This window comes from Notamacropus eugenii, chromosome 2 (assembly GCF_028372415.1).
Source record: "Notamacropus eugenii isolate mMacEug1 chromosome 2, mMacEug1.pri_v2, whole genome shotgun sequence".
Taxonomy (NCBI): Eukaryota; Metazoa; Chordata; class Mammalia; order Diprotodontia; family Macropodidae; genus Notamacropus; species Notamacropus eugenii.
In genome coordinates, this window is record NC_092873.1 from 272900512 (window position 1) to 272915769 (window position 15258).

The 15258-nt window shown below is 36.1% G+C and overlaps 1 protein-coding gene across 2 annotated transcripts in view; it reads right to left on the minus strand.

The window, feature by feature from the left end:
• The window catches only part of DPYD (dihydropyrimidine dehydrogenase), a 1077299-nt gene that overhangs the window by 181885 nt on the left and 880156 nt on the right, over window positions 1–15258 (minus strand). For both annotated transcript variants that reach the window (XM_072644083.1, XM_072644082.1), the window contains one exon: window positions 13126–13268. In XM_072644083.1, coding sequence (XP_072500184.1) covers window positions 13126–13268 — 143 coding nt within the window. The remainder of the gene's footprint in view (window positions 1–13125; window positions 13269–15258) is intronic.

Below are 15258 nucleotides of genomic sequence, written 5' to 3' on the forward strand. Positions count from 1 at the left end.
TAAGAGACCTATTTACTGTTTTCTTATGAGTAGAAGATGTAAGAAAAAAGAAAATTGCAGAGAGGAAGACACATTCAAGGGAAAAGTGTGAAGAGATAGAGGAACTTGTTAACATACATAATCAGATTGCTCACATGGAATAGTATACAAAAACAGAAAGTGTAGGAGGAGTAGGAATCACTTGAACTTCATTTTATATAAACTGGGAATAAAAAGAACCCATTCATACAGAGTGTGATATGAAACTACAATTGACTCAACAGTGATGTGTAGCTAGGACAAAAAAGGGGGAAAGGAGACCATAAAACTGAGAGGTCGATTTGGGGCAGGATTAGTCATAAGACAAATTGCAAGCTTGGAGTGGTGATAGGTGGAAGAAGGTTAAAAGTTTTTAAAATGAGGAAAGAAGGAAAAGTAATAACTTCAATAAAGAGGAAAAGACAAGTATAAAGAGGAAAAGTATGAGATCAATTAGAGGTAAACAAACTAACATAACTGAGTCTGAATGGGATGTATTCACCCATAAAAAGAAAGAGATTAACAGAGTGGATTAGTATAGTAGTATCAAACTTAAATAGGAACAAGAATCAGTAGTCTATACATAATTATCCTGGTAGGATATATATTGTTTTAATTTTGAAATATAACATTGTCTGTGCTTCACTGCATTTTTATTCATTTTTTTCAAATATTTCCCATTTACATTTTAATCTGACTCAGGCTATGTTCAAAAATATTGTGGGATGCATACCATTCATTGGTCAGATTTTTGACACCTGGATTACAAAGCAAAATCCAACAATATGTTGCTTACGAAAACACATTTGAAACAAAAAAATTATATAGAATTAAAATGAGTTGGAACAAAACCTATTATGCCTGAGATGTATGCCAAAGCAGTTGTAGTAATTATGATTTCACAAAGCAATAGCAAAAACAGCAAATTGAAAGAGATAAAGAGGAAACTTCTTTGTGCTGAAATTACAGACAAATTTATATCCCTAAAACATGGGTCTGCACATGTCATTTGCCTCCTCCCTTTTGCTTCTAGATAAAACACAAATTGTTTGGAATTTAAAGTCCTTCATAATCTTATTTGAGCCTACTTTTATTTTTTTATTGTGACACAGTCCCTTCACACATTATGTTCCAACTAAACTGGCCAACTCATATACAATATCACTTTGCTCACTTCAGTATCTTTACTCAGGCTATCTGTCCTATGCCTACATTCAGCTTACTCCCCACATCTATCTCTTAGAATGTCTGGTTCCCTTCAAGCCTCAAATCAAGGGCTACATCTGATAGATTTGTCCTTACTCTTCCAGTTGCTAGGTCCCAATGTACCCGATTTTCCCAGAAACGACATAGTGATTATTTGGGAGCTTATTTTGTATTTTCTTATATATATATGTTGTTTGCCTCAAGCAAAGAATATATATATATGAATGTGTGTGTAGTGTGTGTGTATGTATGTGTGTGTGTGTGTGTGTGTGTGTGTGTGTGTGTGTTTGTGGAGGGGAAGAGGAAAAGGGGGAGAGAGAGGGAGAAGGAAAGAGGTAGAGAGAAAGAGGGAGGAGAGCGTTATATAGGCTCCTAAAGGTAGGAATTATGACATTTTTGTCTTTCCTTCCTTAGTACTTACAACAGAGCTTGACACATGATAAACACTTAAATGTTTGCAGAATGAATCAATGAATAGATGATCATTTAAAAGTTAAGCCTGAACTGGGTGGGAGATGGGAAAAGTGAAAACCAAGATCATGAAATCATAGAGCGTGAGGTAGAAAGAACTTTAGAGGTCCACTAGTCCAAACCTTTGATTTTCAGATGAGGAGCTGAGGCCCAGAAAAGTTAAGTGATTTGATTATGAACAGACAGGCAGTAAGCAGCAGAGTAATGTTTGAATTTAGGTCCTACAACTATAAATCCAACATTCTCTCCACTATGTGATGATAAGTAAATGCCTAGAAATTATAAGCTGGTAAAAGTAATTAGGTTTAGATCAAAGACAATGCCAGATACGGAAAGAACTTGAAGGCTTGAGGAAACCCCACTGACAACCATTCAGAACTCATAAAAAACAAAAGAGCTAAAAGACTTAGAATAGTCAAATTTCAGGATTTTTTTTTTAACATGGAAAAATAGAATCTAGAAATAATAGACTGGGAGGTTTAATTTAAATCCCTGGAAAACTCTAAAAAAAACTTTTAGAGAGGTTTTTATTTTTAATATTTTGATTAGATACATCTGATCAAAAAAGGTCAGCCAGGTTTCTCAGAGAATATAGCATGCCAAGCTAATTAGCCTTCTAGTTAGCCTTCAACAGTCACTGAAATCCTTAAGATGAGCCATTAGACTGGGAAAGTTTGAACAAACGTAGTTAACAAGGAGTCAAAGTCCAAGGTAGTTGGGACTCTTGAGATCTGTTTTTGGTCCTGTGCCATTAATTTTTTTTAATCAATGACTTGAATAAAAAGAGAGCTACTTATCAAATTTCCAGAGAATATGAACCTGGATTGGACGATAGAATCAAGATCCGATAATATTTTGATAGGCTAAATTTAGTAAAATGAAATGTAATAAAATAAGGTCTTAAACTTGGATTCAAAGAATCAACTATACAAGTACAGAATGAGGAAGTATGTGAAAAAATGAGGATTTTTAATATGAATTATATCAGTATATAAATCAATAGTCTGACACAGTGCCTACAAAGAGAGAAATGCTGCTGGTTCTTTTGTTATCCATTCTGATCATACCATATCTTTCACATTATGTTTTGCTCTGTGCACGTTTTTGGAAGGACATGAACAAGCTGGAGCATGTTTGATGCAAATGAACAGGACAGTGGCATGTAGAGGTATAATCATTAAAGGGTTTGTTGAGGGAGCTGGGGATGTTTAGTTGAGAAAAAACTTTGAGGAGACCTGATAATTAACTACCTTTACATATTTTTAGGACTATCATGTTCGAGAAACATGCTCTGCTTGGTTCTAGAAGGCAAAGCTAAAAGCAATGGTTAGATGCTGAAAAGAGACATGTTTGTGCACTATTCTGTACGAAACAATGATTGTGAGAATCTCAGAAGAACAAAGGGAAGTTATTTGACTTCATACAGAGAGACAGAAGGATAAGGAAAAGAATATATAATATCTAGAGCATTGTAAATTAAAAAATAAAAAACTGAACATTAGGTAATTACAAAATAGGGAAGAGATGATGAAACATTACGTCTATATATTTGCTGAAACAATGGTGGTGCACTTATGGGTATGGAATGCTACATATACTGACAAACACAAGTGATAGTTGATTTTGCTGAACTATGTTTTTTTTAATTTGTTACAAGAAAAGGCTTGTGAGTACAGCAAGGAAAAAAGTCTATTTAGAAATAAATGTGATGTAAAAATAAAGAACATCAATGCAGCTTCAAGAAAGGAAAAATATAGAGGCATGTATGACCTTTATGTAAGAAAAAAACTGTACAAAAGTGAAATGAGTTGACTGGGAATAGAGAAGAGTTACCTTTGTTAGAGATTTTCAAGTGAAAACTTAATGACCACTTTTCAGGAATTGTCTAGAATATATTATTCTTGTTCAGGTAAGGATTAGAAGAAATGGCCTCTGTGGTCCCTTCCTGTCTTGGAGCTATGTCTCCATGATTCTGTGATTTTAATTTTTGAACTTAGTAACCCTAAGGTGGAGGTTAGAATAGTTCTATACTCAGGAGTATTAATGTAGGGTTCATAATGTGGCAATGAGAGAGAGAGGAGTCAGATAAATTAATTCAACAAAAAAATTATGTTACAATAACTTAGGTCCTAGGTCAAATAGGGTCCAGGAGAACTCAAGGGGAAAGATCTGAAGAGAAAGGATTCAGGTGAAGAGAAACAGCTACCATAGCACAGAATCAGTCAGTAGAATCATCCAGAAACCATTATTAAGTGCTCATTACAAAAGTTCTAAGGGTACATAAAGCAAAAGGAAATCATCCCTGTCCTCAAGGACCTTGTGATGTCTCTGGGAAAAATGATAAAAAAATCCACCCATATAATTAAATATAAAATAAATATTTTTGGTTTTGCTTTTTGGGATAGGAGGAGGGACGAGAGGAGACTAGTAGTGAGGGAGGATTAGGAAAGGCCTAGTCCTGGAGGTGGCCGCACTTGAATTGAGTTTCAAGAGAAACTAGAGAATTCTGAGAGGCAGAAGTTAAGAGAGTGCATTCTCACCATGAGTCATAGCAGACCGGAGATAGAATTTTGTTTACAAGGAACAGAAAATAGGCCAGTTTGATGGAGATGTGGAGTTCCAGGAAAGGGAGTAGTATGTAATAGGCCTGGAAAGACAGACTTGAATGGTAAACTGAAGAGCTTTCTTCTATATTATCCTAGATGTGATGCTGTATACTCAGGAGAATGAAGTAGTCAGACCTGTGCTTTGGGATTATTATTTTGGCAATTATATGGAAAAAGGTATTATGTAGGCTGCACGGGGGATGGAGCTTTGGTCCTCCAGGCAGGAAGACCGGAATTCAAATTTTGCGTCAGACCCTCAGGGCAAGTCACTTAACCTCTTTCTGAGTCAGTTTACTCATCTGTAAAATGAGGGTAATAATAGCAGCTACTTCCTAGAATTACTGTGAGGATAAAATGAGATACTATTTGGAAAATGTTTTGCAAACCTCAACATGTGATATAAATGCTAGCTTTGTTGTTGTTGTTGTTCCTGTTGTCATTACGATTATAATTATATTGGAGCTGGGAGAGTCTTAGTGATTTGGTTTCATTATATTACATATATTATAGTTGGATTAGAGAATCACTGATTGATCAGGATACTGAATGGCTGGTACTACCCGAGCCTCCAGGCCCTCAGAAATTTGTTGGTGCTCCTCTGGACCTAATACACTTTTATCGGTGACATATCTCCCCTCATTCTGGCTCTAGTGGTGGCATCCCTTCCAAGGTGCACCTCCACTCGGTATTTGAGGCTCCCTCTGAGGCCAGGTAGAAATAACCCCAAAGGAACAAGTCAGAAATTTCTCAAGGTCAAAATCATAATCCTTGTTATATTCTACAATAACAGCCCAAAATAAATCCTTTTGTATATTTACAAAGAATCTGGCAATCACCGTTCTTACTTATAAGCAACTGCCCTGGTAGTACAACTTTATTGTATTGGGAATAATTACAGTTAGCATTTATACAGCCATTTGTTTGTAAAGGGATTTATAAATATCTCATTTGTAAGTATTATTCTTATTTCCACTCTGAGAGGTCAGTGCCGTTATTATTCTCATCTAAAAGATGGATAGCTAGAAAGTGCAATGGATAGAGTGGTGGGCCTAGAATCAGGAAGACTCCTCTTCCTTAGTTTAAACCTGGCCTCAGATTTATGTGACCCTGGACAAGTCACTTAACTTCGTTTGCCTTAGTTCCTCATCTGTAAAGTGAGCTGGAGAAGGAAATGGCAAATCTTTCCAGTATCTTTGCCAAGAAAATCCCAAATGGGCTCATGAAGAGTCAGACATGACTGAAAAATGACTAAACAGCAATGAAGAAATGGAGAAACGAAGGCAGACAGTGGTTAAATGACTTGTCTACAGTCACACAGCTAATACATTTCTTAGGCCACATCTGAACTCAGATCTTTCTTACTTTAGAACCACAGTGCCTCTTAGTTGCCTTGGAAGGGCTAGGAAAAGCAAATACTGAAATTTTCCTCTTACTGACCTGACTCTCTGGATACATTACTGAGAAAATATTGATAAAGGGAACTCAGTTCCAATCAGTTGTAGGACAGACATTGAAAGCTGCTATCACATCCACCTACTCACCCCTCCTCAAAGTCTTCTCCTCATATACCACATACGTCCTTTGCCATTTTGATTTTTCTCCTCTGACCGAGGGTCAGTTTATCAATAGCTTTACTAAAATGCCATGCTAATTCATAATATTCATAACAAATTTATAACTTGTAAGTTATGAGTTTGTTATGAACATGGATTGTCTCATTTGTGTATTTTCATCTCCAGCACCTAGCACAGTACCTGGCACATTGCAGGCATTTAGCAAGCATTTGTTGATTGTTCATTGCAACTTTCCCCGCCTTGATGAAGACATATTCAGCATTAATCTTCTACTTACTATCCCAAAACAATTTCCTCTTACTGAACCAATAATTTACCTTTTTGATGAAGCTTATTTTGTCAATTTAATTCTAATTCTATTATTATTACTTCTGACAATAATAACAACAGTATGATTTCCCTATCACTGTTTTCCTTACTCTTTTATCTTTACTCTTGGTTTCCTTTGTATGGAAGGCTTCCTAAATTTGGTATCTGGTCATTATATTTCTAATGTGGAGTTAGTTGGGATGAAAGTTTTAGAAAGAGAGGAACTAGCTCTCTCTCCTCTGTTGTAATTTTTAGACTTGATATTGAGACCAAGATGAGGAAATCGGAAAATTAATAAGGAGAATATAACATCCTGTTCAAACTTTTAATTGCTAGAGAAATGTTATATATGCATTTATGTGTATATATATTATAGGTATCATCACATATCTTGTTATCCTCTTTTTAAAATTCATATAGAAATAGCCAAGGACAAATTGCTATACCACTATTATTCCTTTTTGTATTTAATATTCTTCAAATTATTGCACAGGTATACAAATGACTGCATTTTGAGACTGAGTTAAGAGTATTCTGCAGAACACTGAAAATATCTTTGGGACAACAATGGAAGCAGACTGAACAACATATGGTGTCTTCTACATCTCTATTATTTCAAAAGCTTCTCATTCCATTGAGGTTACAGATTATGAGTATTCATTATGATAAAATACATTAAAATATTGTTCTTATATTTGTATGGATACATATTGTTTCTAGGTCACTATCTCTCCTCCTCCATCTTCATCTTCATCTTCCTTTTTATAGATGGAGTTCAGATGGAAATGGTCCATCATCCTCCTATTAGTCTTTTATGTTCAATGTTCTGTCAATTAATATAATATTGTACTGTACATATAATAAACTTTTTAAAAACTAATTATAAGGACTTGAGACATAATCTCATCTTTTGTAAGTTGGTTGAAAGTATCTTTCCAACTTTATGAGGAGACAGGATGCCATAAAGCTTATCCTGTTCCTTTATTGTGTTGGTCAGTTGATCAGTCAAGTCTAACTTCTCATGATTCCATTATGGGGTTTTCTTGGCAAAGATAATGGACTAGTTTGCTATTTTCTTCTCCCAAGGATTAAAACAAAAGGATTAAGTGATCTGCCCAGGGTCACACAGTTAGTAGGTGTCTGAGACCAGATTTGAACTCAGGTCTTCCTGACTTCAGGCCCAGAACTCTATTTACTGAGCCACCTGTTTCTATATGATTTTTATTTCTTTTACTAGGTCTCTCTATTTGATTGCTTCTCATTCTATTCAGCCTAGAGATTTTGAGAATTTAGTATAGTCACCTAAGAAAAACATGGCTCTTAAATTTAAAAGATCAATGTTATGCCTGGGCGAAAGTGGGGAACAGTTTGATCAGTGATAATCCTCCAACGCCAGTACAATTCATAAGTAGAGATTTTAGGGAGATTGGATGGGGACATTATTCATAGCGTCAAAATTTATTGTCTGTCAGTTCATGAAAGATAGTGATCATTTGGTGCAGAATTATAGATACAGGTAATGCCATGCTAGGTATTTGTAAAGTGCTAAGTTTTTCTAGTTAGAAATTTTGAGCTGTATAGTTTTGACTGTTTCCTTGCATAATCTATATTGGTCGTTTAGTCATTAAGACCTGGGTGCTTTAGGATAATCTTTTTTTAATGAGAAGACTAACTTTTTACATATATCTAGCAAAAATTGATGAGATTCAGTGCCTGGTACAAAATCAAGGTGTATGAATGGTCCACCTTTCTCAAAGGCTTTTACATGATTTCAGGGACCTTCCCAGTCACTGTGTCCCCATATCACCAACAGCTTTTTTCAGTCAGCAGCAGCTCTCATATCTTTTTCTTTTCCAACTCCTCACCATCTACCATCTGGGTCGTGGTTGTTTCTTGATGACCCCTTTACCCAATGACCCTTTTATAATTTGTTATCAATTATCTATTTACCATCATAAATCCCTTTTTTCCATATATGCAGGCTTTCAACAATCATATAAAAATGTCCTAAATCACTCAGAGAAATGCAAATGAAAACTTCCCTGTGGTTCCATCTTATACCCATCAGAATGACAAATGCTGGAGGGGTTGTAGGGAAACATGTACATTAGCTGGCAGTCAGGAGCTGGGAGGCGATTTGTAACTATGCTTGCAAATTCACAATGCTGTGCAAATCCTTTGACCTACTGATACCACTAGGCAGTATATAAGTTAAATCAACTCAACAAGTATTGATTACACATTTACTAAGTATCAGACACTGTGATAAGTACAGGGGGTACACGTGGAAACAAAAAAGAAAGATAGCCCCTGTCCTCAAAGAGCCTATTTTCTAAAGGCAGAAATAGTACCCATATGGGGGGTGGGAAGGGGCATGATGGTAAAGTCTAGAAGTTCAGAAGCAGAGCCAGGAGAGGAATGAAGGATGGCTAGACTAGACCCTTCCTCAGAATGAAGGTTCTAGGAGGAACTTACCAATCAGAGAAGAAGGCTTTAAAAGTGGCTGGAGAATACTCCACATATGTGACTAGAGAATCAGCAAATTATCATTTCCATTATCCATTGTTCTGGATGCTATACTCAAAGATGCCAAATTATACATTACAAACTCTGGAGACTGGAAGGATGATCGCAAATGAAATGGAGAAGTGGGAAAGAGAGGCAGGAGGGATCTGTAATAGTGCTAGTTACCTGAGTGGCCATGGGAAGGAAAAAGTCATCACTTAATCTGGGAGCAGTGGGAAGTTAGGGCAAAGGAAGGGAAAGAAGGCGGGAGAAAGAGAAGATATATTTTTGTTGATTGAAAAAATAAAAATTTAAAAAGAAAAATAACATTTTTATGTGTGAGTTTTTCCTTATGTAAAAATCACCAAAATAATTTATAATAAATTTTAGAGCTCTTCTGGATTCCATGCCATGTTTCAAGTCATATCAGAAAATGTTTCATCAATTTTTAGTTCACTCATAACCTTATTGGTACCCAAATGTCTCTCTACATTATTATGACTCATCTTCTTAACTAGTCTTGACTCTCTGTGGTTTTTTATGAGTACTGAAAGCATTCTTAGAAGATGAATATTTGCCAAGAAAATAGAGGAGTATTCAAAGATTGTTGTGTAAGCACTGTAAAATATTCCAAAGGATGAGTCCCTAAAATGTCTAGAGAAGGGTAGTATTATCGTCAAAATATTTTAAAGGGGGCCATTTTGAAGGAGATGATGCACATTTGAACAAAGAGCATATATGAAGTTTGCTATAAATACAATCACAGTGATTAATATTCAAGACAGAGCCTGCTGAGAATTCAGAAGGTCACATAGAAGATAAAAAAATCAAATGTACCTGAAAGTCATAGGATCATAGAAATTAGAGTTACTCCAGTGGTCTCTAATCATTTTATACTAAGCACCCCTATCAGTATTTTTTTCCCTTAGTGGGTGTGTTGTGAAGAGGCTATTTTATTTTCTCAATGCAACCCCCTACAGCTATTGCTGTTATGGAAAGGTGGCAGGGGTAGTTAAATGGTTAGCTTCTATGAGGTTAGGCTATAACTGTCCAGTGGGACTTATGCCTGACTTAGAAGGGGGAGTGTTGTGAGCCTGCACAGCTAAAGGAGAAAGTATAGTTGGACATATTGAGCTATAATGGGTGGAGGAAAGGTAAGCATGATTACTTTGGAGACAAATCCTATGAATGGCTGTTGTAGTAAGGGTATGATATGACCCATCTTTCCACCTATTAATTGGTTTATTATGTAGTCTTTGGGTTTCATGGTTCCTTTGAGTTTAGGGCATAATGCTTAGGGGACCCTGACCCCCACTTTGGAGACCACTGATCCAGTCCAACTAGATCATTTTATAGATGTAGAAAGTGAGGCCCAAGACAAGGGATGTATCATTTCTCATGTTCCTAGCACTGTTAGTAAGTGGGAGAACCAGAAGTGGCTTCTCAAGAGAAAAATTAGTAATACAGTATTTTGCCGCCCAAGTGGAAGAAAGTTTAAAATGAATTTCATAACTGTTGTTATCAAGCATAAGAGAATGATCAATTGTTGAGTATGTAAAGGAAAACGATCAATTGTTGAATATATAAAGGAAAAAGGTCAATTATTGAACTGAGGGAAACTAAGGGGATCCATGGTACCTAAAGATTGGGTTCATATCTCTGATTTCAATTGTGTAGGGAGCTCTCAGTATGGAACTATCCCTCCACTGATGCAGACAAGCAACCTATCTATAGTATAGTCTTAAAGATGACTGAGTCAAATGAGTGGCTTGACCGTTTCGCAGTCAAGACATGGAACTTGCTGTTCTTGCCTGCAAGGGTGACTTGCCAACCACTATGCTGGGATACCTCTCTGTCTGTATTTTAAAGACTCTCCTAAGAGAGAATCTATTAAACCAAATAACTGGGGTAAATAGTATGGTATAGTAGGTAAAATACTCTCTTGGAATCAGAAAAATATGGGTTTCAGTCCTGCCTCTGACACTTGCCAGCTGTTTGACCATGACTCAGTTACTTTAATCTCTGTAATCCTTAGTTCCTTCAATTGTAAAACGGGGATAATAGTCCCTACACCACTGGATTGCTATAAGGTATAAAAGAGAGACTCTTTTTAAAGTGTTAACAAACCTGAAAGAGCTAGCTGAATGTTAGTTATTATTTAACCAATCAGTTTCTGCAGGAAGATGTACTAGATGATACATGGAGAGAGATCTATACCAGGACTAAAGTTCTTCAAAAGATCTGTCTACAAATATATTTATATGGGTTAATCTGGGGCCGATTTTCTTCCATTACATAATTGTCATGTGGGATTAGTGCTGTTTTTTCCTCTATCAAGGTGAAAAACACATCTTCTGAAAAAGATTAGACTCTTATTTCAATTAATGTCCTTTGGATTTGGGTATTAATCTTTATACCTAGTAGAGAGAGTATAATCATTCAAAGGGCCTAGCAGGTGTCCATTTAATTCCTCCTATTTGCTTATAAACAGCATGTGTCACACTGGGATCAAGAGGCCTTTCAAAAATTAAAACCTTCTTGAAAGTAACCTTCCATTAAAATAATTTAAAATAATGTAATATTTGACACAGATAATTAGAACTTTATTGACTATATGCTAAAATCATATTTTCTCATATATCACCTCATGATTATAGAATTGCTATTTTTACCTATATACTTGCATATTGCTCTTAAATGTGTAAATGAAACACTCATTAAATCTGGGAACTAGGAAATTGCATAGTGGAAGAAAAAAATGATCCATTTTAACTCTGGATAAGAGAAACTGCTCTGATGTCCTTTTAAAAAAAATTTCTGTTGGCATATATTTCATGTACCATATTGGAACTTTGAAGTTACTAATGATGGGAATTTTAAAAAAAAGGTCACTGTATAAATTGTTACTATAAACCCAAGGGAAATTTTAAACATAAAACTTTGAATGCAAAATATTCATCTCTTGAAGACACCCCTCACAAAGAACAAGCAGCACAACATTTCAACTTGTGAATTTTATGATTCTCTAAAAAACACCTCAATCTCAACAGGTCTAAAACTTAACCCATTGCCTTCTCCCACAAGATAAGTATCCCCTGCTTATCTTGCTCTGTTGATGGTACTATGATTCGCCTGGTCATTCTCAATTCATTACCCCAGAACCATCTTTGTTTTTTTCTCACTGCTCAAATTACCAAGTACCATTGATTCTGCCTCTGCAATGGCTTTTATATTCATCCCTTCTACCACTGACCCCACTGCAGCTATACGAGGCCAACTTATCATTCCTTCTGACATAGACTATTATAATACCTCTGAACCAGTCTCCCTGCATCCAGTCCAGCCTTTCTCTAATCCATCCTTCAATATGCTCCCAGAATAATCTTCCTAAGGGACCACTATGATTACTCAGAAACAATCTATAGATCTCCATTGATTATCGAATACAGTATAAGCACCTATGCTGGTTTCCCCTATTAGAATAGAATCCTCCTTGAAGACAGGGACTCTCTTTTTCCATTTGTATCCTCAGTGATTAGCACAGTGCCTGACACTGTGCTCATTAAGTGCTTAATAAATGTGTAGTGGCTAACTTATTAAGGAGAAAAAAATATTGAAATAAATTTGTATGGTGGCCAACAATATTGATTCATTTTTAGAGTTCATCTTTTACTTCAAAATAGCTACCATTTTCCTCCAATCTTTTCTTCAACAGGCTAGACCTTTCCAATTCCTTTAACAAATCCTCATATGGCATGAAACTTCCCTTTCTTACTTCCCCCTTCCAATTTATCAAGACCTTGTTTTGATTTTTTTAATGCAATTCCCAGAACTAAGTACAATAAACCACAACCTTGGGTAAATAACTAAATAGCCTTGAGTCTCAGTTTGCCTATTTGTAAAATGAGGGGATTGGAATAGAAACCTCTGAATTTCCTTCAATTTCTTCATCTCAGTGTTGTAAGGACAAAATGGGATATTTGTAAAGTATTTTGTAAATTTTCAAACACTCCATAAATACTAGATGATGATGATGATATCCATCATCCTATTGGGTTGACAGGTCAAAGTACAGAACGTCTGTCATCTCCTTATTCCTGCCATCACAACTACTGCTTTCATCATAATCACGCCATCATACCATTACCATATTCTATTGCATTCCTTCTGCTCAAGCTAATTCTACTAATAATTTATACATATTTCTGGGTGTCCTGTTTTCCCCTTCAGTTCTCTAAGCCTCTGTTAAGTAGGAGTCATATTTCTTGGAACCCTATGTCCATCCTACAGCACCTTGAGTCCTGCACCCCTTGCCCAGCAAAGCCATTTGGTCTCACATTCTTGAAGCTGCTGTCATCGAATTAGACTCAAAAACCATAGCACCACAACACAAGAACAACAACATGGGCACCATCCACAAAACCCAGTGACTCTACCTGTAAAACAGAAGCTCCACTGTGAAGGAACTGCAGGCCACTTTCAGCTGAGTCGATTCCCCCGGTGGCTAAAATGGGAAATCCGGGCAAGGCTCGGGCAATGGCTGTTACAGCTCGCAAGGCTATGGGTCTAATTGCAGTCCCTATGGGAAGGAAGAATTACCAAGGGTTAGTACAGTGAGCATTTTTACATATTGCTTGAGGATGATTATCATGTGATGGCAGTGTTGTACTAGACAAAATTCAAATGTGGGTTATCTGTATTTAAAACATACATATATATGCATATTATCTGAATATTTCTATGTTTCCAAGTATGTTAATTTGTAAATGGATGTGGATCTATTTTTAACGAAGCTGACGCTATTATTATTGCATGGAGGAGTGTTATGCAAGTGGGTGTAATAACCCTGAAACTGCAGCTTGAAACATTTCCCTCTTGCATTTGAGATATAGTAATGTGTAAGAAATTGGATGGAACATTTAAGCATCTGTTTAAAAAAGAACAAGGAACAGCAGATTTAGAAAAAGAAAACAATTACATACAGTACATAAATAGACACACAGCTCTGTTATGTTTCCACAAAGTATAAGGCAGCTGGTGTGAATAGGGATATTGTGCAAACAAACAAGGTGCTGATGGACTTACACATTCCATATTGCTTTTTACATCTATTTCTCATAGCCTGATTAAAGACAGTAGTCTGATCTCTTTTTTTCCTATATTAGGGAAGTTAGGTGAAATTTTGTGACCTAAAAAGTGCATCTCCAAGTTCTAAGTGCTTGATCCGACAACCCTGTAAAGTGGTTTTGAAGGTATCTCTAGGGCTAAGCATATTGTCCATAGTAGATGCTTAATAAATGCTTGCTGTCTATTCCCATTTTACATATGAGGAGACTGAGGCTCTGAGAATTTAAGTAACTTCTTGGAGATTAAGCATGATTCATTCAAAGCCAAGTTTCACCCTGGTCTAAGCCTATTTACTCTGTAAAAAGGCAACATTTTTTCAAGTCATTTTATGAATACTCATTAGGACAGTAAAGAATTTCTGAACTCCAAACAGTTAATGTATTTTCTAAACGTGATCTTATAATAAAGGGAAACTTGTAGGTTATTAGGTATAGATGACTACTACTTGGTATTTGTGTATTCCAATAAACTAGGGGCCTTTATTAAGATATCTAATTAAAATTTAAAATAGTTTAAATCATTCAGTCCAATAATCTAATACTGACTCAAACTTGAGCTTCCTGTACACATGAGGAAACATGTTGGTAGTCCAATTAAGCCACATATGTTTTGTATTTTTTAACCATCTCTACTTCCAACCGCTGTCGCTATTATCTATATTTTTTGGTATTCTCCCACCAGATGCAGGACTCTAATGGACACAGAACTCACTTGAAAATCAGTTCCTTCCTTTCCCTTAACATTTATTTAGCTAAAACTGAATCTTTATTTTCCATATGTTTGTACTTAGTACAAAGAAAATATCTAAAATGCTATTAGTGTATGTCGACCACAAGAAATACAAACAGCATTTAAGCAACCCAGGATCTATTGGCTAGTAATAGTCATGAATAATAACACACATTCCATAGCACTAAATGATAGCTACTCAGTGAATTCCATGTAAAGGTGAACATGGGAAAAATGACAAAAAGTATTTTGGAAAATATGGCACAGAAACAAGAAGTGAAATAAGCCAAAAGCCTTTGTACCACATAGAAGCCTTGCATTTTGGTCACAAATATTTTTTTCAAGAAGAGATTTAGGGAGCACTGGACAAGGGGAGCTTCAAATAATACGTAAAACTGATTTGATCATAATACACAGGAAATGACCAGTTACAGATATGATTACATTAAGAGGAAAATAAGAATAAGGGGGCAGCTAGGTGACAAAGGGGATAGAGAAGCAGGCCTGGAGTCAGGAAGACTCATCTTCCCAAGTTCAAACCTGGCCTCAGACCCTGTGTGTACCTATGTGACTCTAGGCAGATAGGCATAAGTCTGTTGGCCTCATGTGTAAAATAAGCTAGAGAAGGAAATGGTAAACCACTTCAATAGTTTTGCCAAGAAAACCCCAAATGGGGTTATGAAGAGTCAGAACTAACTGAAAAATGACTCAAC